This window comes from Stegostoma tigrinum, chromosome 1, assembly GCF_030684315.1.
Source record: "Stegostoma tigrinum isolate sSteTig4 chromosome 1, sSteTig4.hap1, whole genome shotgun sequence".
Taxonomy (NCBI): Eukaryota; Metazoa; Chordata; class Chondrichthyes; order Orectolobiformes; family Stegostomatidae; genus Stegostoma; species Stegostoma tigrinum.
Window position 1 is genome coordinate 38,198,678 of NC_081354.1, and position 26,785 is coordinate 38,225,462.

Here is a 26,785-nt window from a genome sequence, read left to right on the forward strand (position 1 = left end):
AACCAGCACTTGTGCTTCTATAAAGTTAACTATTTATTCTGTGCTGCTGTAAAACAGGCATGTTCAAATGTTTTGCTTGCATAAATCATCAAAATCAGCAAATCACACCATTTTGATAATGAATGCATGGGCTAACATGGATACACCTTCTGCTAGCAATGCTAACAGATCTTAGCATTGAAGTTTAAATTTCATTAATCATGAGTGCATTAAGTAAATCTTTTACAAAACAGAAACCAGCGAAATAAAAAGTACCACAGAATAAAATCCTTAAAAGCACTCTATGTTTTTAAATGCCTCCACTACAAAGATTCTATGACTAAATTATCAACTATAATTTTTTGCATTATATACAATACGGATAACGTTCAAGACATTAAACGTAACAGCCTAGATTTTCCTGAAAATCTGCTGTCAGGCAAAGTTTGTGAAAGGGCAACCCTTCCACTGAACAGCTAGCAACTGCTGCAACTTTAGCTTAATGCACGATCAATTTGCGGTCAGGGGATGTAGTGGCTGGCCCACCAGAATGAAATAAGTCCACAACCCTGTTTCTGAAGGTAATCTCCCAGTTACGTTCTGGCCATGTGAGGCCTGCCTGCCAACTGTTAGATTTGGCACAAAATAGGAATCCGAGGTCTTTCAATTACATCAGTTGACAACTTGCAGTTTGCAGGCAGGTAGTAATTCCAACCAACTCAGAGTTTCCAAAAATTGCTGAGGCACAAAATGGGGCCAGCAAACTGGCATATTTGCCAGTGGTGCAAAACTACTTCTTCACATTTCCAATTAGCCCTCAAAATTCTGGCAACATAATATATAAAATTTCCTGATACAGAAGGATACAAATCTTTCCATATGCAATATTTTAATGACATTCACAAATCAACTATCAGGTGCGAGAATTTCATTCATAACATACTAGATTTTTAAAGCTGTAACTAAACTTCACCTGAACCAAAAGGTGCCAGAGTGTGGTGTGTTCTTATACAATGCAAGATTTTTCTTTCTGCTATTTCTAACATGGGATTACCAATTTAAACTTGTGCACTTTTCAAAAATGGTGTTTCAATATTTCTGCTTAGCAGTATATATATACAGACCTCAGCGAAGAAGAAAAAAAGCATTGAAAAATAGTTTGAAGGAATTAGTTTAAAATCTGAATGGCTCGTTTTATCTGAGATAATGGGAACTGCAGACGCTGGAGAATCCAAGATAACAAAGCGTGAAGCTGGATAAACACAGCAGGCCAAGTGCATCTCAGGAGCACAAAAGCTGATGTTTTGGCCTAGACCCTTCATCAGAGAGGGGGATGGGGAGAGGGTTCTGAAATAAATAGGGAGAGGGGGGAGGCATACCAAAGATGGATAAAGGAGAAGATAGGTGGAGAGGAGAGTATAGGTGGGGAGGTGATAGGTCAGCCCGGCGAGGATGGACTGGTCAAGGAGGCGGGATGAGGTTGGTAGGTGGGAAATGGAGGTGCGGCTTGAGGTGGGAGGAGGGGATAGGTGAGAGAAAGAACAGGTTAGGGAGGCGGGAATGAGCTGGCCTGGTTTTATGATGCAGTGGGGCTCGTTTTATCTTTTTGCTGGCGCATGATTCATTGTTCAAATAAAATTGGTGATTTAGTCAGATAACTTACCATTTTGTTGACTGCCTGAAAGGAATGATTTCTGATTTGTCCACATCAAAACAATGAAATATGCTCAGCTAGCTTAATTTATCAAGTCTTTACTTCAATTCAATTCAAAGAATGTGGTTTTCAGTTGCACTGCTCACTTATTGCCCATTGCTAATTTCCCTAAAGAAGGTGTGACAGTTGACCACTTCTTGAACGACTGCAAGTCTGTGTGGCATTGTTACATCTACAGTGTTGTTAAGAAAGGAGGCCTCGGAGTTTGATGTGCTAACAGAGAAGGAACACGTATGTAGTTCCAAGTCAAGATGATGTCACAAAGTCATGTTTCATATTAAAAATCACGATATTTATTTATCAATATCAGTGGTTGAGTTTTGAAGTAACTTAAAACAACCGTTAAGATGGCTGGACATCTAAATTACCATGCTTCACAAATTGAAAAACCAGAGAAACTGAAGTAGGCCTGACTACGAAATCTCAGAGACAAAGGCAATCACCTCGAAGGAGTGTAAATGCATCACCCCCTGACTTATTCACAAGGCACCCTTGCACTCAACATGGTGAGATAAGTATTAAATGTAATCACTCGATAATAAGCTCTGGCTGAGAAAGGAACTCATCTAGCAATTAACCCATCATGCAAGTCATGAACCTCGAATCGATTGCGTTTGACCATGTCCAGGTGCTTGGTTAGGTTATGAGAAAGATTCTGTGGTAAGGCAAATAACCCTTCTGTATTTAAGAAACATCTGCTCCTACTCAGTGACCTAGAGAAAAAAGACACCAAAGGAGCAAGATCCTGAGCATGGCACACTCACTATACATCCATCTGACAAACCAGAGCCTTGCCTAGAATCTACGTATCCCTTTAACATAGCTTCCAAGAATCAACACTGCTGCTGTAAGAAAAGATCAATCAGGGAAAAGATTAAATGCATTTTTAAATCATCTCGATGTCAAATCCAGAGAAACATCAAGCACAACCTGAAATCTGATTTTCTTTTGATCAACTACGCCAGTATACCATTCACTTTTACAGTAATCTTTGCACAAGCAGTTGGGAGACAGCAGGTCCTTAGTGATGCACAGTGTTCTGACCAATGAAAGTAAGCAAGCCTTCTTCACCACTGTGTGTCTACCTGCTATTCTACTTTTAACGAACTATACACCCGCACCCTTACGTCACTTTATTCAGCAACACCCCCTCAAGACTATACAACTAACTCCTGCCCTGGTTCGCCTTACCAAAACGCAACAAATGATTAGGGTTGTGTTGTACTCTGAGGCAATCTTCTTCACTGTCCACCACACCAACTATTTTGGCATCATCTGCAAACTTACTCACCATGCTGCATGGAAAATTACAAAAATCAATGTCAAAGGAGAAGGCAGAAGTGCAGACTAGTGATGAGTCTGATTGTTACCAGAAAATGAAAGGAAGAGACACGACAGATAATTCTCGTACTGCACCAAGTAATCATAGCAGAGTTGTGAAATTTGATAATAGAATAAATTCAAAGGCTTTTTATCACAATGCACTCTGATTATAATTAATAAATTAACAATGTAAATGAAAACAAATCAGTTTTTTTTGGTATTACTGAGACATGGTTGCAGAGAGACCAGGTTTATGTATTGAATATACTAGGACACTCCAGGCTTCACAGAGATAAGCAGGAAGGAAAATGAAGTCGCGCAGCTTTGTCAGTAAAAGAGTGGATCAGTATTGTAGTGAGAAATTATGTGCATTTAGAATAATTCTCATTAAAAACAAGAAATAGTAAGGAAAGAAGCCCCCAGTGGAAGTAATCTATAGGCCCCTCAACATTAGTCATGCAGTATAAACCGAGAAATACTGGGAGATTGTAAGGAAGGTACAGAAATTACCATGGCTGATTTTGATATGCATAATTAATCAAATTCATTCATCAAACTTGAAGGAAAGTCGATGGAATGTATTAGAAAATTGTTTCTTGGAGAATTACATTTTGGAACCAACCAGGAGCAGGCCATTTTAAATTTAGCGTAGTGTAATGAAATGAGATTAATTACTGCTCCCATACTGAAGGATTCTCTGAGGAAGAGCATGGTAAAATTTCAAATTTGTTGAAAGGTGAGAAACTGGAGTCCCACCTTCGAGGTCTGGAGTTAAACAAAGGTAATTGTATAGGTATGAAGACAGATTTGGTTCAAGTAGACTGAGCAGGAAGAATAAAAGGTAGGACAATTATAAGCAGTGGCAGACGTTTAAGGAGGTACTCATTGCTCCCAACCATAACATATTCCAGAGAGGAAGATTGTAAGAGGGGGCAAAAACATCCATGGCTAAGCAAGGAAACTAAAGATAATATAAAGACAAAAATGAAGGCATACCATATTGCAAAGTCAAATGGCAGGCTGAAAGATTGGGAAAAATCAACAAGGGGTTACTAAAAAAAAAAGCAATGAAAAGAGCAAAGCTAAAACTTGAAAAAAAAACTAGCACGGAGCATAAAAATGGACAATGAAAGTTTCTATAAGCATATAAAAGGGAAGACAGTAGCTGAAGTGACTGTTGGTCCCTTCAGGATCATAGAATCCTTACAGTGCAGACAGAGCCCATTCGCCCCTTCAAGTGTGCACCAACCCTGTGAAGAGCATCCCACTACCCATGTTGCGCCATGCTTGTAACCTCGCATTTACCACAGCGAACCCACCTAGCTTGCACAGCCCTGGACATCATGCGTCAATTTAGCGTGGCTAATCTACTTAACTTGCACAACTTTGGACTATGGGAAGAAATCAGAATGTCCTGCAGAAACCCACACAGACACAGGGAGGCACATAAACTCCACACAGACAAAAGCCTAAGATTGTAACTGAACCCAGATCTGGCCTTGTGAGGCAGCAATGAGCTACCACAATGGGAGGAGACCAGGTAGTAAATAGAATAGAATGCAGGAAGTGGCAGTTACCAAACCAATATTTTGCTACAGCTTTCACAATGGAGGACACGTGCATCATCAAATAGTAATGGAGAAGGGGAGAAGTTTAGAAATGATGATCATCACAAGTCAAGGCAGACAAGTACCCAGCACCTGAGGGCCTACATCCTAGGGTCTTAAATAAAAAGGCAGCAGAGACAGTGGATCCATTGCTTATAATATTCCAAAATTCCCTGAATGCAAGAAAGATTCCAGCAGATTGAAAAAATGTTGTTAAACACCCTTATTCAAAAAAGAAGGGAGGCAGAAAGCAGGAAACCATGGACCAGTTGGTTTAACATGTATCACTGGGAAATTGAATCCCTTCAGAAAGTAATAACAGGTTATTTGAAAACTCAAAGTGCATCTGTCAGAGCATGGTTTTATGAAGGTCTGGCTAATTTGTTACGAGTTCTTCAAAGATGTAACAAGCAAGGTGGATAATGGAAATCCTGTAGATGTAGCATGTCTGGTCTTCCAGAAACTATTTATTAAGGTACTGCACAAAAGGTTAATACTTAACACCAAATGGGGTTGGGGGTAATTTACTAGATTGCAGATAGAGGAATGGCTCACCTACTGAAAGCAGAAAGTCATGAAAAATGAGTCTTTTTTTGGTTAGCAAGACGTAACTAATGGAGTGCCACTGGGTTCAGTCCTCTGGTCCCACCCATATGAACAACTTGAACACAGGGTTAGAAATTTCTACAGCCAATTTGCAGTTGACTCTAAAATAGGTTGCAAAGTAAGTTGTAAAGAAGAACTAGAAAATTTTCTAACAGACATGAATAGGTTAGGTGTAATGGGCCAAAATTCAGCAGATGAAGTTTAACACGAATAAGTGTGAGGTTATCCATTTTGGTCAGAGGAACAGAAAGGCAACTAATTATCTCAATGGACAGAAACTTCAGAGTGCTTTGGTGCAAAGGGATCTTTAAAAACTTGCCACAAAATAGACCAAGAGGTAACCTAATAGAGGGTTTAAGATGACCATTCTAATTAATTGTAAGTTATAAAGTTAACAGGTGTGTTATCTCAGCATCAATCATCAAGGGAGATATTTAGAACTTAAATAACCCTTGGGTGACACAATGGATAATGTCATAGTTTTGAGAATTAAAGCTTTTGAGAAAAAGTTATTTAGAAAAACAGAGGGCAGGAAGGACACCCACAGAGAAAGCAAGAATACAGGCAATGCTTTGTGAAACAACAATTCGAAAGTTAACATAGCAGCCTTAAATTTGATCAGCGTAAGACACCAAGTTACCTCTAAAACGACCTCAGGCACACCATCAGAAAGAAGACTGGTTTCCCAATAGGAAGACAACTAGGTTAGCCAGCCAAGAGTTGTACTGAACCAGGCAACCAAGGTTACAAAATCAAAGTTGTTTGAAAAGCTCAGCAGGTCTGGCAGTATCTATGAAGAAGAAATCAGACTTAACGTTTCGGGTCTTGTGACCCTTCCTCAGAACATTGAGTTTTTCCAGCAACTTTGTTTTTGTTCCTGATTTACAGTATCTGCAGTCCATTTGGTTTTTAACTGAGGGTTACATCATACATTGCTGTGGAGCTAAATAAAGAAATCTTTACTCCCACCCAGAACCTCTCTATTCACTCCACCTTTGGAAGCAACCAAATAGTTAACTACAGAAGCCATCATAGTTGCTGAACTCTGATTTCAAGTTTTTAACTCCTTCACCTCCGTATGAGGATCTTCAAGCAATGAACAGGCCTCAACAATAATAGACTGATCTTACTTGCATCTTTCTATCTTTTCTTAACTTCTTAACTAATCTTTGTCTCTATACTTTAGATGATAATTCTACTTTGCAACTGTCAACAGAAGTTTCATAATAAACTAACCTCAATCTTGATAGAAATGATCTTTAGCTGAGAGGATTGGCCTCCAATCCTATGACCACTTTCCTTTTGTTACGTGGAGCTCCAGTAAGTGAAGCAACTTCCAATCACATTTCAACCTATATGTGTATTTTGCCCTATTATACATTGAAACTACAATGCTCTGAGCTTGGCACTGATGCTCAGCAAAACTGCTAAAAATGTGTAAATAAAAAAAATTAACTGTTTGTAATAGATTCACAGAGATATAAATAGCCAAGTGTTTTTCAATAAATTCTTCAAATGTAAAGAGCTTTTCGCCTACTCTTCATTGATTCCTTCACTTGCATAAATGAATAAGCATGGAAACATCTTTCAAAGTAAAGAGAGGTAGTGGGAACTGCCAATGCTGGAGAATCTGAGATAACAAGTGTAGAGCTGGATGAACACAGCAGGCCAAGCAGCATCAGAGGAGCAGGACAGCTGATGTTTCGGGTTGTTCATCAACGATATTGAATGGATTCACTGTACCAACTATTACAGTAAGCTTACAAAACGTCAGTAAATTTTGAATTCTACACCAATATAATTTCAGATCCATGTTTTTTTCTCAAAAGTTAAGTATTTAAAGCTGAAAAAGGTTGAATTAATTTGTAATTTTCTTTGCCAATTATTCATGGTACAGTGCTTATTACCAGAAAGAACTAGAAACTTTCACTGGCTATTTCCTTGAATAATGATTGTCCTTCCAGATCTTGAATTTCTTGGCTAATTACTATGAAACCCTGCAGAACCATGCTGAAATAAAAGGATACAACTATGTTAATCATCAACAATAATAAAATTAACTTAATCATCATTAACCAACTTGAATGTCAATGTTTTGAAGGGCAAAGTTTCAAAAAATATTCTCCTTTCTGAAGCAATTAATTTTTAAAATTATTGTACCTTGTATATTTTCTAGCAAAGTTATGACAGAAGAAAATTGAAAGGCTCCTGATTTACTTTGTTTTAAGCTGAACAGGCAATTAAACTTGGGATATTTCATTGGTTATTAACATTCACAAGTAAAGAACTGTACAAAATTGTAACTTCAACAACGGATTTTGGCCTGGATTTAAGAGATCACCACAGTGTGCAACTGGACAAAAATGAACTTGCAAAAAGTATTTATATCATAAAATCTCCTAAATTTGAAATTAGTTCAGAACTCATTAGCTCATTAATGAGCCATCCAAAATATGCACAACAAAACTGATTGGACACATTCTTTTTAAAAGGAGGAGTGCAAAGTAAATGCCTGAATTTCTAACTTTTTTAGGAGAAAAATGTTTCAACTACTTTAAATACTTCCTTGACAATTTTCATAAGTGCTCAGAACAATATTCCACAATTTTAGAATGCAGTAAATATCCAGTGTCTTTAGTGGTTTTGCAGGACAGTGATATTGTCCCCATATCATGGCCCAAAAGTGCAGATTCACTGCAGGTGTGTCATATGATGTCCAAACAGGTTGATAAAAGACATCCACAGTGCTTTTAAAACATCTTTCTATTCTAAAGGTCTTCTCTTCAATATTCCATTACATCACTTACCAGGAAATATTTAGAAAGACCAATGAACAATGTATTCTAAGGCCTTTGATAACATCATGCAATTCATGTTGATAACAAGGAGATGCAAAATGCTGGCCAGGGAACAGTTTTTGTGTAAACAAACCAGTCAACATGAAAAATAAATTCTGCAGTGAATTTAAAAGTACAAGCGCACATCCAGTAACGTTCACCTGCTGCAGAAGATCACTTCAAAATACACTCAATTTCAAACTGATAATATGAAACTAGAGAATAAAATACCACCAGATAGAGTAAAATCCAAACAGGTTTAGCTTAAACTGATGGAATAAAACAAAATCACTGAGTTGCAATCCTGTCTCATAACAGAATTCATTTTGGAAGTGCTGCATGATCAGAGAGATTTCTTCAGAACAGTTATCCAAAGTACAGTACTATATTAGTCATACTTGCTACTAAAAGATTAATCTTACCACAATCATTTCTGAAGGTTCTAGTACAATACATTCACAGCCACGTCTCAAACTTCCAGCTGAGCGCTTGCCAAAACTTTAAGGGAAAAATAGTTTGTTAGTATTTAAGCAATGTGAACAAAACAACAGCACTGATACATAAGAAAACCTGTGCAATTACATTTGCAAATAATTTTGAAACAGCATTCCCACTAAAACAGAAATATCTGAAACAAATCTAGTACTAAAAATACACAAACAAATTGTATAAGTGGGTCAAATGAAAATCCAATTGTCACTTTGAATTTTTTTTTGTTCAACGGATTAAACTTACCATTTGTGCTTGTTTTGATATCCTATCAGTTCACAAGTGTTTTGGTACAGAACTAGCCCATGAACATATGCTCTTGCACCTCTGTAGTTGGGAATAACCTCCAAGATAATGTAATTGATTCAATACACTGTCTGTCATTGTCCAAGCAAAATATATAGAAGAACCCTAAAATGGAGACGAGGTTTTCTGTCCCCCTCGGTGGAGATGAGAAGAATGGCAGGTGGGTAAATTTAATTAGAGTCAGAAAAAAAGCAGGTCTCAAGGTAAACTTTAGCCATTAACTGCTCTTAACAGGTGGGGTGGCCCTTCAACAGCAGTTACCATGAAGCTCAGCTACTTGCATTTGCATCTCATTAAAAGCATACCTTCCTGGAATGAAGTCAGTCTTCCCAGTTAACCTCTGCACAATTGAGAAAACCATTGCTTCAGACACCAGACCAGTTTCTGACAGGTCTGGCAATATGTATTGCAGAGGGAAGAGTTAACTTTGAGTTCAATGAATTAAAAGAGTCATCGGACATGAAGCCTTAACTTTGGTTCCCTCCCCACAGGTCCTGCCCAACCTGCTGAGTTTCTGCAGCACTTTGTTTCTATTTCAGATATCCAGCATCCATAGCATTTTGCTTTTATGTAAGGTTTCCTGGCAAGATTCACTTCTTCCTGGACATTGGATAGCTACTTGCTTTTAACCTGGTAGCAAATTTGCCATAAATAGTCATTGTATTAGGTTGCAGTGCAAGCTCTCAAAATGCAGTCAAAGGATCAAGGAAGGCAAGTTGTGACTGGAGGACATGTTAGAGCCTCAGTGGTTAAGGGGAAAGAGCCAAGAGAGAGCAGAGGACAACAAATGTGAAATGGGAAAAGCACAGCAGCTGAGGCAGCAGCCGAAGAGCAGGAAATTCAACATTTCAGGCCAAAACCCTTCAACAGGACAAGGGACAGCTGACATGGCTAAGGGGGAAGCAGACTGTGGGTGAAGGCCATTTAATAGACAATTGATAGAATGGCTGTCAGTGGCTGAATGTCACGTTAACAAATGAACATTTGAATTTGGAGCAAGCAAATTGTCTCCACTATCCTGCTCTCTCCTTCAAAGTTTTAGCTGATTTGACTGTGGTCCAAAATCCACATTCCCACATACCCTCAATAACCAATGAGTCCTTTGTTAGTCAATCCAGCTGACTGTGCGCAGTTTTCTGGATGACTGTTTGTGATGCAGAGTGATGCAACAGCAGGGGTTTAATTCCTGCAATGACTGAGGTTACAAATTGAAGCCCTAACATTGTAAAATTATATGCGTGGGGGAGATAGTGAAACAAGAGTGGACGCTGTCTCTCCAAGGTGGAAAAGTGAATCTCACACTGGTTTCTACCCTATTCTGACAAATTTGGCACAATGATTGCAAAGGCAGAATCAAAATGGCAGTCCACAATGCAGTCCTTGCTGCAGGAAGCTCGTGGAGGTATGTCTATGGCAATGGTTCTCAAAAGGGTATGTCACTGCCATACAAGGAATTTGATATGTTAACTTTAGAATTTGGTAGGTCGTGGAATATATGATCTTGTGGTTACTGTGTGTGTGTGCATATGCGTGTGCGCGCATGAGTCAAGAAAACTGATCGCGCAGTTGGCCTCTAGGAGTTTGGCGGTTCAGAAAGCCTTTGGGACCTGAATGCTGATGACAACAAGTGAGAGGTATCAATGGAGAAATGGAGGGGTGGGTAGGTTGCAGAGTCACAGTATTAACAGGAATGATAAAGTAATGTGAAATGTAAAGAATGGGAGAATTCCATATGCCACTGCTGGAGTAGGGTTGGATATATTTCTTCACATAATAAAATCGTACGATCTTGTATAACTGCACAGTTCTTTCTTGACTTTGCAAAGGCTGGAGGAACTGTATGTACATGAGTGCCACAACTTATTGGATTAGAGTGCTGGAAATCAAGCCCTGATAAAGTTTAAAAAGTTAATGTTAAGGCCACAGCTTTCAACAAGTGGGGAGGGAAAAACAAATTAACTTTCTTCAGGCTTTAGGTATTTTCCAAGGGTTTTACCAGTATGGTATACACAAGCTATTCAACTACACAGTCAGTCAGATTTTTGTCACTTATTGGTATCACTAAGGGCAGTTAGGGATGGACAACAAAGCTAAGACTACATCGAATGTAACAATAGTGCAAGTGATTAGATACATACTAGAAGTGCAGACTACACACATTCAACGAACACCTGTGCCTCCAGTGGGCACTCAAAAAGCCTCCTCCTTTCTTTGCCTACCACTACCTCCAGGTGTTTCCCTGATATCAGCTGAGGTGATGGAAACCTAAGTGTCACACAATGATGACCATTACAACTTTGACAAGAGTCTCTTGCACAGACATGGCACTTTGCTCACAGTGACCTGCAATACGAAATAGGGTAAGTGGCAGAGGAGAGGTGGACAGGCAGAGAGGCAGGGTGATCTCTAAAGTTTTCAGAGGTGACGCATTGGAGGTATTAATCTAGACTGAGATTCTCCAGAAATGTTTGCAAAGGACCAAGACTTAGTGATAAAAGTAATAAGCGCTATGGATTAATTAGTGAATATTGTACTTCTTTTAGTACCAAACTACTTAATCTAAGCAGATACAAAAAGGTTCAATAGTTCAGGTGAAACTGCTCAGTTAAGGTGGGCTGATAGTGAAAGATATTTATAAGTAGGTAATTTCAGCTTTGATATGCTCCGATAAAATTCTTCTGTAGGAGCCAAGACCTTGGAAATGTATTACATTGTCAGCAAATGTAAATATATATGAATGACAACTAGAGAAATAAAGGGCATATCAAGGAGAGTTGTAGAGAGAACAGGAAAAATAAGTGAACCACTGACAAAATTTAAAAAGAAAACAAACAGTCAACTAAAAAAAAAGGTCAAACATAATCTAAGATTAAAATGAAAATTAATGACATAATATTTTTGGAAAAATACACATCTGTTTCTAGTTATAGTTAGGAGAGGGCAGCAAGTAGAAGAAATTTTTTTAAACATTCATACACCCCTGCAAAGTCTGTGAAACCATCTTGATCACCATCAAAAAAATCTACACAAGGCATTTACTGAAACATAATAGAGAGATGAATTCTGCTTAGATCAGGAAGCTTGATTCAGATTTGTTCAATACTATGCTGGAGGAGACAATCATTACATTAATTTGGGGGGAAAAAAGCATAACATTCCTTTTGTAGCTACTGAGACATTTTTATACAAACATACACAAAACACACTTCCCCTTGATATCACTGGTATTCAGGTCTTTAAAGGCAATTATGACTCTCTGACATTTTAGAACCTTACAGTAATATATTTTTTTCCCCAGCTTGTCAAAACAATGTGCTATTCTTACAAAGTTTAACCCTTTCTCCAGAAAATGGCAAAAACAGAGTCTTCAAAATAAAATCTTCCCAGTTTCAGTTTATCCCTGGTTTAAGATTATATGGACATATTCACACAAAATGCAAGTAGGACACATAACCAGCCAGGCTGACTCCTAATTTATTTAAAGTTCTTTACCCTTAACCTGGACCTCAGCATTCCAATTTCACAGCAGTCCAACCCCCATTGCTGGGCAATTGCTTTCCAAGGCATCACAAACATTAATCTCACATAGCCAACATTCTGTGTCACAAATTAAAACCACTTTACACGCATCCCTAACAATGCTTATGCATTGTAGCGTCTCTTAGTCAAGAAAAAAATCTTCAAAATGACAAAAATTTATTAAAAAAAAGCATCAAATTATACTTTTCAAAACATGTCAAAGGTGTACATTGCTGCATTTTGACTTAGCATTTTTAAGTAACAATGTCTGCAAGAATGATAAGCTTACAAAACCATATCAAGAACCAAAAAAGTGCAACTTTCCAATAAATCAAAAACATAATTCATGTTTTTCATCAAAATTTCTACCCTTTCTATTCTATACTAGCTTGAGAAGTTTGGAAATCTTGATTGTACAAGACAAGTGAACCTAAGTAAAGCTGATAACAGATATTTCACATTTATGTTTGATGATGTAATTGTGGAAAGTAGGCTACCAATATAATGTACTCTTCTGTCTAACTCCATTATTGTGAACAAAACATGGTTTAGTCCATTTGAAATCTCACATTTGGAATGTGTGTGGAAATAGAATTAAATTTAAATCAGATTTTCCACATACAAGTGAAACGAAGTGCAATACTGCTTCTAAATTTGTCAATAACAAAAGACACATTTCAGCAGAAAGCTAAGATGTTCCAAATTATTTTTCACTGAGTCATCAGTGAAAAGATGTAAATCGTAGTCAAGAAGGCACTCAACTGTTTCTGAACGTCATTTGCTTTTAACTGAAAAGGTTTACTTCACTGAAATAATTTTAGATTAAAATGCAGACGACATTGCACAGGGGCTCTTGAAAAATATGGTCCATAAGTGTAATCTGTAATTACACAGACTGCAAATTAATAAAATGGAAAAGGTATGTAAATAGCTACCAATATTTGACAAACTAGCTTCCCAGACAGGCAACCAAAACAAATCTGAGGCTAGTTTGCCATGCACTATTCTAAACAAATTATATTATCAAATTCATTTGGAAACCTTCAACAGTGAGTCTCATTTTACAAGTTTAATTTCTTACAGGCTCATTAAATATCTACAATTGGCATCTACAACAGCAACGAAATAAACTAGCACGTTCAACTGAAGTATACTGGCACTCACCAGTCCAGTGTGCAGCCATTAAGAAAAAATAGCTCAGTATCTGGACTACACCGACAGTCACAATGATGTTTGTTGCTTAAAAAAATAAAAATACAAAACCAAGTATAACTTCAGTGATAAGTAGAACAATTCTCTAACCCGTATTTTATAGCATACTTTAACTTTAAGGCCATTTTATCCAAAAGGCCTTTTACAGTGCAGCTTTTTTTTAATCCCAGGCAGACTTTGGAATCTATCTTTCTCTTGTGTTGCTGTATGTAGAGAGGCAAGTAAAGCCAAAATTCCATCAGCCGGTTCATTTCCTGCCTTGGTGACCTGACTACCTCCACAGGCTGCAAGATATGTGCAGCATATGCTGCATGCGCATTGCTTCCGCATTCTATGTTTATGACCTCAAGTAGCGTCTGACAGCTGCTTTTCAGACCTTGCCATTCAAGAATTTGCTGATTACTAAAATGATATTCTTTTTAACATGGGCCCGTGTTCCAAGATCAAAGTACTAACTTGGGTACACAGTACAACAACCAGCTCTTTAAAAATGTTTATTTAATCCTCATTTACATAACATTCATTTACTACCTCCACAGACGGCCCTGCGACGACTGAAGGCACAGAGATAACTGGGGGGGAAAAAAACCTTTCGTCTCAGTGGAGATAACAATAGATTGGTTGCCTCTAGTATTACCATTTTCCCACCTAGTATTTGAGCTCTCAGCTTCTCTGCACAAATCAATAATATTGTTGACACATTGGTGACCTTCACAAATTTCTTTCCTACTCCATTCCAAACTCGACTCCCATGTGTGAATTTTCCAGACCATGCAAGTACAATTTTTAAAACCATTTCAAAGTAGAATAGCATTGTAGGAAAAAAACATAACTGGAGCAAATGGCCAAAACATTTTATCATTTGATGTGTACCATTTAGTCAATTTTCCATTCCAGATAGGCTTCTAAACTGAAGTCTTTTTGTTGAATGGCCAAAAGTCAAATAAATATCATCTGTTAAATACAAATAATTAATTAGAAAGAAAACGGCATATTAAAGCATTTTATTGCATCCCTCCAATAAATTTACAGAAAAGCACAAGTGGAAACCTCAGGTGAAAAAAAAACTGATTTGATAAATATTTTGGCTCCAAAGAATGATGTTTACAATCTTTAAGTCAGCAAATTAAATAAAAAAAGTTTAAACATTAGCAATAACATTTCACAGATTATATCATAGCTCATCTTGAGCACAAAATCTAGGCATGAAAGCACAAAATGCCTTGAAGGAGTGTGGAATTGTCAGAGGTTTTATCTTGTTGAATCAGACAGTAAACCAATTTGTTCTGTGGAGAATATAAAAAAAGTACAAAGGCAATACTTTAAAGGAGGATAAGGGACCAATATTTATCCCACAGGCAACATCACTAAAGCAGATCTCAGTATTATCACATGATTATTGTGTGCGAATGGCTGCTGAATTTTCTACAACAGTACAGCAATTCAAAATTTTATTGCCTGAAAAGCACTTTGTGATATACCAAGGACTTGAAAGGCATTATCCATAGATTCTCTACAGTGTGGAAACAGGCCATTCAGCCCAACAAGTCCACAATGCCCCTCCGAAGAGCATCCCACCCAGACCCATCTCCTGCAACCCAGCATTTCCCATGTCTAATCCACCTAATTTACACACCCCTAGACACTACGAGCAATTTAGCACAGCCAATCCGCCTAACTTGCACATCTTTGGGCTGTGGGATGAAACCTACGCAGACACAGTGAGAATGTGCAAACTCCACACAGTCATCCAGGGCCAGAATCAAACCTGGGTCCCTGGTGCTGAGAGGCTGCGGTGCTAACCACTGAGCTGCCCTTCTGGTGGGACTCGAACCCACAACCTTTGAACTGGAATAAATTCTTTCTCCTTTCCTTTTTTTCTCAATATTTATTTTATTCTAAAGAGTCTGGATGCAAATGTTAATTCTATTTTTTTCTCCACAGATGCTGCCAGACCTGTGTTTTTGTGTTTTTCCAATTTCTGTTTTTGTTTCAGGCTTCCAACATCTGCAGTTCTTTGTTTTATTTTAATTACGTCTTGCTAAAGTTGTGCTTTTTATATTAAAAAAATATAGCCTGGGCACTAATTATCTGAAAAAAATAATGCAATTGATGTTAAAAATTCTCATTGGTTTCATTAAAACATGTTTTTCATAATAATTCATGAAGCAACATGAAGCTTAATAATTACAAGCTGTATTCACTGAACCAAGATGTTTTATTCTTGCAAATCTGGATACTTTATCCAAACAGAAAACAAAAATAGTTGACTTGTCATCAGTGGAGACAACTAGGTCATACCATAAAACAAATGTACTGAAATGCATCAGAGATAGTCGGAACTGCAGATGCTGGAGAATCTGAGATAACAAGGTGTAAAGCTGGATGAACACTGCAGGCCAAGCAGCATCAGAGGAGCAGGAAGGCTGGCATTTTGGGCCCAGACCCTTCTTCAGAAAATCTAGGCCCGAAACGTCAGCCTGCCTGCTCCTATGATGCTGCTTGGCCTGCAGTGTTTATCCAGCTCTACACCTTATTATCTCTTGTACCGAAATGCATTATCTTTTAAGTTTTTAGTTGCAAATTTATTAAAGACAACTTTCTGATACTCATCTGCAGACAGTGTTTCGTGAGGCAAACATTCTGAAAATTATTTACTCTGATGTGCACAGATCCAACAACATTCAAGAAGCTTGACACTATCACGCAGCCCATTTGTTCTACACTCTGACCATCACAGTACGGCGGCATCCATGTGTGCAGTCCACGGAGGCACTTCTTTGAGAGTATCTTTTAAGTCCACAACCTCGATCATCTAGAAGGACAAGGACAGCACCCTCAAGTTCCCCTCCCAAGTCTCGGTATCTGATTTGGAACTAAATGGCCATTCCTCATTATTTTATCAGCTGGATCAAAGTTCTAGAACTGGTTCCCTAACTATACAGTGGCTGTGTCTATATCACATTGGCTGCAGTGATTCAGAAAGGTGGCTCAGTGCCACCTTTAAAATTATGGAAGGAAAATAAATAATGGCCTTGTAAATGACATTCATATTTCATGTATTAATAAAAACAAAAATTCAGCAGTATTTTAAGGTTGGTGCCGGACCACACTACTGTGAGAGATGGCTGGCTGCACTGCATTTATTGCACTCAGCAATCTGCAAGTTATATCAAGGGTGAATAATGACTACAATTCAGGACATTTATTCCCTTGAGGTTTAACCGATTCCTTTGAGCACATCCTTAAAACTTGGCTTGACTGGCATTATTCAATGTGACGTGAAGCCCAAGCAGCGTGAGATGGCCTCAATTTTGTTTTACATGTACTGACAAGGAATAGAGAGACATGCACCATGAGCAGGCAGATGGAATTAGTTTAGAATGGCATCACAGCGCAGACACTGTGGGCTGAAGGGCCTGTTCATGTGCTGTATTGTTCTGTGAAAGGAAAATATCATAATCTTGCAGTGAACAGTAAGTTTGTAATTTGGTTGGATTTACTGACAGATTTTAGTTGTCGTTGCCAGGCAGAAGCTAAGGAAAAGACAAAGTCAGATGTAAGGTTAGCCATTTATTCCTACTGAATCTATCCCCTTCTTAATGACTGTAAATTAACTTGTTCTTGGAGCAGATGAGCAGGACACTTGCAAGAATGAAGCAGTGTTCTACTTTAAACAGATAGACTTGGTCCAATTATGTTTTGTTTAGGAACTGATCTGCGATTTCAACCCCAAGAGCAAGGTGGAGAAACACTATCAGCAAGTCAAGATCTAGTAGCGAAATTTAAAACTACATTTCAGGTTTCTTTGTTGGCTAGGAAGAAAAGGAACACTCCTCCAGGTGTCATTCAGAAAGCTTGGGCCTGCATTCCCTTCCCTCACCACCCATGATCACAGTCAGATTCTTCACTCATGCACCCTATCTTGAAACTGAATTTCTCAGAACAGGCTGCATGTACTAATCCCTTCTGTCAGCCATTCTGCACCTCACATATTTTGAAGACTATTTCCACAGACTGCTGGGGCATTTGCTGCTCATCTCTGATTGTTCCAGGAAGGTGACAACATAATTTCACTTTCCGGTTCACTGACTATAATTCCCTGATTAATAATGGAGTCAAAAACAATTTATCCCTGCCTTAAAAACATTCAATGACACTTCTTTCCTATCTCCCTAGGGAAGGTTTCTGGTGAGATTTCTCATGACATTTCATGTGACACAGCGCCTTACAGAAGGGTGGTAGGAGCAACGGCTTCATATGCTTTGAGCTTGGTCTGTGTTTAATGCTGTGATGCTCTACATTCATTTACAGAGACAGCAAAATGCTCTGCTTGCTTTTGAAAATCCATTGTCCACTTCCTTGTTTATAGTGGAATCCCAAATAAGTCAATTGCTGAACACAATTCACTTGACTTCTCTTGATGCCAATTCTTGGTGGTCTTGGGGTGAAGGTTAATGAAGGACTACTGTTTCCCTTAAACTGATTTTTAGTCCAAAGAGTTGTAGTGCCTCAGAAAGACATGTTATACGCTGTAGGTCTGACTGACTATGGGTCAGGAGAATGCAGTCAACAACAAAAAGACGACTCAGTGATTAAGTCCCTCTTTATATGCCACATCGACCACCATTAGTGGAAAGTGCAGGTCACTGATGTCTGTGCACAGAGATGCTACATCAGAAGTGCTACAGAGACCTTTAAGACTGAGCAAAACCATCTGCATAATTCTGACAACCCCTTCTACAAGGCCTCTTGGGGAATGACTTATTAATCCTTTGTGGAGTTCAGTGAGTACAAGTTCCCTTGGAAACAGGTAATGGCCTTCCTAGTTGAAACTCTACACCTAAGCCCTTTATAAAGCAACCCAAAAGGGCCCTCTTATGGTGCAGTGGTGGTGTACCTATCCCTGGGCTAAGAGATCCCAGTTCAAATCCCACCTGTTCCAGAGGTGTGTAATAACATCTCTGAACAGACAGACTAGAAAATAGAAATAAAACGGGGCAGACGGTAATGGGAATTTCATTGGGTATGTAATCCAGAGCCCAGATGAATGTTTCAGAGACCTGGGTCGAAATTTCATCATGGTAGGTGGCTGAATTTCAATTCCATCAATACATCTGGTATTGAAACCAGGTAACCACAAAACCACCATTCATTCCCATTTAAAAACATAAAGCAGACACAGGCGTCTCTTGTGGTGAAGTGGTCATAATGCTATCGCTGAGCCAGAAGACATGGATTCAAGGCCCACCTCATCCAGTCATGTGTAATAACATCACTGAACAAGTTGATTAGAAAATATAAAGTGTACCCAGAAGGGCTCTTGTGGCACAGTGAAGGTGTCCCTCTCAGCCAAGGGACCTGGGTTTCAAACTCCACCTGCTCCAGAGTTATCAGAACATCTCTCATCAGGCTGATTCAGAAAATATCTATAAAATGAACAAAGATAGCATTACTCTGTCTGAGCCAGAAGACCTGGGTTCAAGTCCGACTTACTCCACAGCTGTGTCATAACATCTCTGAACAAATTAATTAGAAATTATCCAGCTCTATGCTTCAATCCTATGAAATTGACTTAAGGTGTTAATAGTTTATAAACTAAAAAGTCAGTGATTTGGTGATGGAAACAGTCATTCACTTGTGCGATAACACTTCTGGATATAAAGAGGGGAAAAAAAACATACTCAGAGGACTCTTGTGACACAATGTCCCTATCTCTGAACCAGGGGACCCGAGATCAAGACCCATCTACTTCAAAAAGGTGTGTAATAACATCATTTCATCAAGACTCAGACCTGAAAACCCTACTGCAAGGCCTCTTCCAAGGATGTCCACCTTGAAGAAGTTGTCCTCCCTCCAGAAAGACCTCAGTGGATCTCTCTCCTAGTCTGGATGAAGGGGCCCAACCTGAAACTTCGACTTTCCTGCTCCTCTGATGTACCTGACCTGTTGTGTTCCTCCAGCTCCACGCTGTATTGAAGCTGACTCCAGCACCAGCAGTTCTTGCTATCAGCCTTGATTCCTAGCATGTTTGAACAGGCTGAATTTCAAAATAAAAAGCAGGCCATGTATAAAAAGAAGGCTATGCAGGCTTCCTCCCTCTCTCCCTGCACCTCCTTCACTTCGACGGTTTGCATTGCCATAATGCACTTTGCATGTAAATGTCTAATTGCCTGCATGGGTAATTTATTGGTGTCAGCTAATAATTAAAAACAAAAACAAAAATAAAAGTCATGGTGATTTGGTGGAAGGAAAGCCACCTTCAGTTGTGTGTAATAACACCTTTGGATATATGTATATTATAAAAAAGCAGACCCAGGGATGGGTCTGCAGGATTGTCTTGTCCGAGTCTAGGATTAGCCTTTGTATGTCACGATGTGTGGTTCTAATTTGGTTTGCAACAATAAACAATGTTCCCTTCCAGTCTGGCTTCCTGAGTTATTACAATAGAGAAAGGAAGTAGGATAGAGCCGCTTAAAGCCATCAGTGACTGCACATTTACTTGCACCTGATGTGGGAGAATTATATTAAAGCATTCTACAGAATTTTCCACAGTTGGAATGTAGTAGGGTTTTGCGTCAAGCGGTGATGCAGAACTTTTACATCCAGCAACAGTTGTGTGCCATAGGTACTCAGGACTGTTAATTGGATTTATGGCCTTGATCAGCTTATTGATATTGGATTTGGGCCAAATAACCACAATGTAACATGATTTGTTCTTCATGTTTCTAAAACCAAATGTCATAGTTACAGATGATTCAGTTAGAACATACTGTGTCATCAGCAAAAGCAACAAAAAGTTTGTTTTAGTTATCAAGAAGCATCCCCATATACAAGTGGCCACAAGACACAATGTTCTTTGTTTGAACTGCTACATTCTGAAAGCAAAAGAAATCCTTATTTGGCCCACATCTCAAAATGACTCAAAGTTCCCTCAAAGTTGTGTGGGTGGAAGACCAAGCACCAATCAGTAATGTGCCATGCAGGGAACAAACAGGGCACATACAAGCAGCAGTTTCTTTAAGATGTGTGTCTTTCCCAGCCAACGATAATTTTAGTAGGGCCATGCAGTGCAACAAATGTTGGTTCACTCACGGGGTAGGCATTCTGGCTGGCCAGCATTTATTGCCTGGCCCTAGTCCCTTCAGAAAGTGGCCCCCTTGAACTACTGCAGTCTACGTGCTGTAGGTAGACCCCATGGCCTTGAAAGAGGGAATTCCAGGATTTTGACCCAGTGACAATGAAGGAACAGTGACATATTTCAAAGTAAGGATGGTGAGTGGCTTGAAAGGAACTTGCAAGCAGTGGTGTCACATATATCTGCCGCCCTTGCCCTTCAAGATGGATGTTCTTGTGGATTTGGAAGGTGCTAAGGATGTTTCGTGAAGTTCAGCAGTGAGACTTATTGATAATGCACACTGCTGCTACTGAGCATTGGTGGTGGATGGAGTGACTACTGTGCAGAAGAAAGGAAAATTAGAGAAAACATTAACTCAATTTGATGTCTGTGAAGTCCTTTGATGGAAACAAAGGGTTTTGCTTGGAAATACCAGGAATGCATAGGTTTTACATTTAGGATTTGACTTTAAATCAGCCTTTCTTACTCCCATCCCATTACCACAATATATTTACTCAACATACATCACCAGAAATTTCTTTTCCTACAGCAATGTAATTTGAAATATTACTTTGCCCTTTGAGAAGATTATCATATACAATCAATATGGAGGAAATTTAGAAAGCTATCCTGTGAACTACAAGCAAACAATCTTGAAAATTTTCAAATGGGAGATTTCAGTCAGGTTTCAGTCCACTCTCTGAAAGCATCCCATTAGGTCCTTTCCCTGTTCCTACACCACAGACAGGAAAATTTTGCCTTTTCAAATCTGTATCCAATATTAATTTGGTTTAAGTTTGTTGACATTAGAATAGGAAGCTTAATAAAATTGCTTCACTGTGACATGTCACAGAACATTGAACTGTACAACATAGGAACAGGCCCTTCAGCCGATAACACTGTGCTGAACGTGATGCCAAAGTAAACTAATCTCTTCTGCCTGTCCTTGTTGCATATCCCTCCATTCCTTGCATATTTATGCGCTTATCTAAAAGTTTCTTAAATGCCCCTATTGTATCTGACTCCACCACCACCAACCCTGCAGCGCATTCCACACTCCTACTGCTAAATAAAAAACTCATCCCTCACATCTCCTTTGAATTTTCCCCCTCTCACCTTAAATGTATGACCCGTAGTTTTAGAAATTTCAATTCTGGGACAGACTCTGACCAACAACCCTATCTATTCAGCTCATAATTCTATAGACTTCTGTAAAGTCTTCCATTGGCCTCCACCGCTCCAGAGAAAACAACCCGAGTGTTTCTATCCTCTCCTTACAAATCAGACACTCCAATCCAGGCAGCATCCTGGTAAGCCACTTCCGCACCCTCTCCAAACCCTCCATACCCTTCCAGTAATGTTGTGACAGAACTGAACACAATACTCCAAGCATGGCCTAACCAAAGTCTTATAAAGCTGCAACACGACATCTTGCTTCTTGTCCCCAATTCCCCCAACAATAAAGGCAAGCATGCCATATGCCTTCTTATCTACTTGCATGGCCACTTTCAAGGAACTACGGACTTGAACCCTAAGATCACTTTATATATCAATGCTATTTAGGATTCTGCCATTAAATGCATACTTTTCTTTAACATTTGATGTCCCAAAATGCAGCACCTCACACTTACCCAGATCAAACTCCATGTGACATTTCTCCACCCTTATCTGCTACTGACCTGCTGTATCGTTTGACAACCTTCTACACTAACAGTAACTCCACCATTCTTTGTACCATCTGCAAACTTACTAACCCATCCATCTACATTTTCATCCAAGCCATTTATATATATTACAAACAGCAGAGGTCCCAGTATAATCCCTGCAGAACACCACTACTCATGGATCTCCAGCTTGAAAAACAAACTTTCACTAGCCTCTGTGATAATGGGAACTGCAGATGCTGGAGAATCCAAGATAATAAAGTGTGGAGCTGGATGAACACAGCAGGCCCTTCATCAGAGAGCCAAGGGTCTAGGCCCGAAACGTCAGCTTTTGAGCTCCTGAGATGCTGCTTGGCCTGCTGTGTTCATCCAGCTCCACATTTTATTATCTTTCACTAGCCTCTGCCTTCTTTGGGCAAGCTAATTCTGAATTCATCCAGTCAAATCATCGTGGATCTTAATCCTCTGGGGAACTTTGAAGCACCTCGTCAAAAGCCTTACTAAAATCCATATACACCCACTGCTCTACCCTTTTCAATCACCTTTATCGCCTCTTTGAAAAATTTAATCAAGTTAGTAAGACATGACCTGCTCTGCAAAAAGCCATGTCGACTGCCCCTAATTAGGCCACACTTTTCCAAATGCGCATAAATCTTATTCCTAAGAATTTTCTCCCTTGTTCCAACTACCAATGTAAGACTCACCAGTCTACAGTCTCTGGGATTATCCCCGTTTCCCTCCTTGAATAGAGGAGCAACTTTAGCTACCCACCAGTCTTCCAGGACCTCTCCAGTAGTTAATGAGGATACAAAGATCTTAGTGAAGGCCCTAGCAATCTCCTCTCTTGCCTCTCTCAATAACCCGAGGTAGATATCATCAGGCCCTGCGGACTTACCCACCTTAATGCTCTTCAAGAGACCCAACACCACTTCTTTCTTGATCTCAAAATGCCCCAGCATATTAGCATGCTTCACATAAATCTCACTGTTCTCCATATCATCAAGATAAAGAATACATTGCATGCAAAAGGGCAAGTCAGCACCAGGCAGGATTAGAATAATAAAAAGGCTTGTATTTTAATGTTACTCTGTCTTTAATATGTTTGTGAAGCTCTGAGTCAATGAAATGAGCACAAGTCAAATCTGATGTTTGTTAACAATATAAAACAGTGCACAAGACAAATATTGAATTCATCCACATAATGCTTCAAACTTTAAGGTACCACAAATCATTCCTGACATATACGACAAATGCAGACAGATCTTATTAAGTGCCAGAAATTGTGTAAAATACATTAAAAAATTAATGCAAGTAATGTGAACCAAATATCAGTTCAATCTATGAAATAATAAGAGCAATTTTCATAGCAAATTAGATCTAGTTGTGATTTTTTATTTTGCTTGCCTTTATATCATTATGTTCTCAGGCTTTATGTTTATGCTTCTGAAACTATAATTACTTAAAGGTTCTAAATTTTACTGCCAAAATAAACTTCTCGAAGTACTGAAATATACAAGGTTTAATAAAAACATAATTTTATATGAAGGATTGATTTAAGTCCATGTGCTAATGAAAAATAAATGCTTATCTGCTAAATATTCAAAACAAAAAATGATTTTTTGTTCCAGTAATCCAGAGTTATCAAATATCAGGACAGCTGAAATCACCAGAGGGTGGGCGCAATGTTGGCCTCAAGGTAGCAGACAGCACAACCTAGAGCAGACGAGGGGAGTACCTATGACAGCATCATCCAGAGAAAAGGTGAGATGGGAACCCAAGACAGGTAATCAGCATCACATAGAGGATGAATTAGCTAAGGAGTGCAAGACAAGAAGTCAGCAATACCTGGAGGAGTCTGTGAGAAAAGAACCTCAACAGGCAGCCAGAGACTGAGACAGATTCATTGAAGTTGACTGGAATTGCTCTACTACAAAGAAAGGATCCAGCTGTTCAGTGAATCTCTAGTATGTGGTTAAAATCTTTTCTATTCTTAACCTGGGTAAAGTTAATAAAATATAAAAAAAATAAGTGAATAACATAACCAGATAATTAAAATTCACTAATGATGGCAAGACAGGTAAGCGTAGGGAGCACAGCATGTTTGAATCACTGGTTCCAGCAGTTCCAAACAAAAATGCCTGCAAGTGTTTGAAGTTCAAGAAGGTTCAGCTCAAGAGTTTGTGCACTGGCAGCTAAACTACAGTCACTGTGACACATCAGGGGATAGAACTCTTTGCACCTGGAGGTGGTTACACAACTTAGGATAGGGTCTTCTGATTTGGTCAGGGAAAGAGGCAGGCAAGGGAAACCAAAAGTGCAAGAGCGTCAGCCTTTGTAATTGTCAAATGTGTCTGAAGTTCTCGCAGCCTGTTTGAATAACAGCAGGGCCACAGAGTGGATGAGTGAACTGCCCATGGCAGTACGGTATAAGAAGCCATTCAAATGAGGGAGCAATAAGAATTGTATTTTAGTAGGTGACAGTATAGTGAGGGAGGGACTGAAACTTCGCTGAAGAGAATGACGCAAGAGTCAAGAAAGCTGTGCTTCTAGCCTGGAGCCAGCATTCAGGACTTCTGCTCACAACTGGGAAGGAGCATGTCGCAGTAGAGGAGGATCCAGAAGTGGGGTGACAGATTCTGCACAGGGAATATGAAAATCTAGGTGCTATACGGAAAAGATCTTTTAGGTTATAATCTCTGGGTTATTATGTGACTCTCTTGCAAATTGGCACAGCGGATATAAAATTAGACTGATGAATACAGGGGTGAAAGACTAGCATGGGTTCTCGTTCATGGGCCAGTGACACCAGTACTGCCGAAGTGGGGGCTGTACCTTTGGAATCGTCTATACCTCAACTGCATTGGGGATAGTGATACAGTGAACTGCATAACTAGGTAAGTAATGGGGACTTTAAACTAAACAGAGGGGAAATAGGATAAAGATAAAGAATAGAGACAAGGTAAGAGACGAAAATAGTACTATGGAAAATGAGGATCAGAGAATGACACAAAGGGACACGGAGAAAAAGAAAACATAGAAATACACCAAAAAAATTACAACCTAATTCTCTAAAGATAACAAAAAGTCAAAGAAATGTGGTATTGGTTTGTTATCGTGATGTCAATTAAGGGACAAAGATCAGGATATCAGGGATAATTCCCAGCAGTTCTTTGCAATAGGTATATAAAATTATGAAAGGCGTGTAGATTGGCAACAGATTTTGCAGCAATGTTTCATTTTCAGGACCAGATACAAAAAGATGCAAGGTTGGATGAAATTTAAAAGACAGTGATCAGAAACAGCCTTCTTTGTGATTGACATGATGAGCACAGAGAGGTCTCACAAGATGGTCAGATCAAGAGGGTGGTCTTCAAGAGGGAAGTGTTCAGACAGTACAAAAGGGCAATGAATTTATATACAGGCTAAGATGGAGGTAGAGGAGTTATTCAAAAGAGAGGTAGACTGGGGGTTGCATGGGAAGTGGTCAGCAAAGATTTGATGAGAAGCTTAATGCTTGACATGACATTTGAGTGAGTGGTTGGAAGTAGTGCTGAGATTTCAGTAGGGGCAGCTAACGTCACTAATGAGCCCAAGCTTCCATAAAGACCTTGATGTCCATACAATCATGCATACAATTCAGTCATGAATGCAAAAGACTTTGTTCAAAGAACTAAGCTGACTTCCAGTGGAGATGTGGAGAGGAGTGACAGTTAATTTGCTAGCAGAGTCCACAGGATCAGAGAGGAAGGGTGTGAAATAAACCAGAAAGAGATCAGCAGGATTATTTGGAGGGATCCAATTGCTGGTAAGAGAGTAAATTGGCAGTGTTGGTGCTGCAACGCAATAAGAGTACTTCAGGAGGATGCCACAAGTGTTCTAATTGTACAAAATAAAATTACAAATCATTTTGATTTCAATAAGATCATTCAATATCACTTGGAAGTTTATCAGCTTTCAGTCTATTAAAACTTTGATATGTATTCAACTAACACATTAATTCAACATGTTAATAAGTATTATGACAGCAATTCAAACCCTAAGTCACAAGTACATAATATAATGCAAATTTTGGAATTGGTTGTTTTATAATGTGGACAATTGTACCATTCACTATTCAAACAACATATCCGCTGTACAAAACAAATCATTCACACTCAATTTTGTAAATATGTGTTGACTGCAAGCATACCTGCTTCTAGGAAGAAACATGGACTCTTTGATGAATACAGAACCGGACAAGAGAATGTACCAACATGTGCCAATATCATCAGGGCTAGAATAAAAGAAAGTAAAATGAGTAACACCAATGACAGAAAATAGGGACGAAATAAACTACAACAAAACTAACTACTCTGATAGGTATGAAATCTTACATTTAAGTAAACATGCAGAAACTCTATATACATACAAGA

At 38.9% G+C, this 26,785-nt stretch overlaps 1 protein-coding gene across 9 annotated transcripts in view; it reads right to left on the reverse strand.

Moving 5' to 3' along the window:
- rapgef2b (Rap guanine nucleotide exchange factor 2b) overlaps positions 1-26,785 on the reverse strand; it is a 387,135-nt gene that overhangs the window by 194,961 nt on the left and 165,389 nt on the right. For 8 of the 9 annotated variants that reach the window (XM_048527135.2, XM_048527035.2, XM_048527046.1 and 5 more), the window contains 2 exons: positions 26,563-26,646; positions 8,489-8,564 (listed from right to left, as the gene is read on the reverse strand). In XM_048527135.2, the coding sequence (XP_048383092.1) occupies positions 8,489-8,564; positions 26,563-26,646 (160 nt within the window). Of the gene's footprint in view, positions 1-8,488; positions 8,565-13,544; positions 13,673-26,562; positions 26,647-26,785 lie in introns of those variants that run through there. The other variant, XM_048527074.2, reaches the window with a different exon arrangement.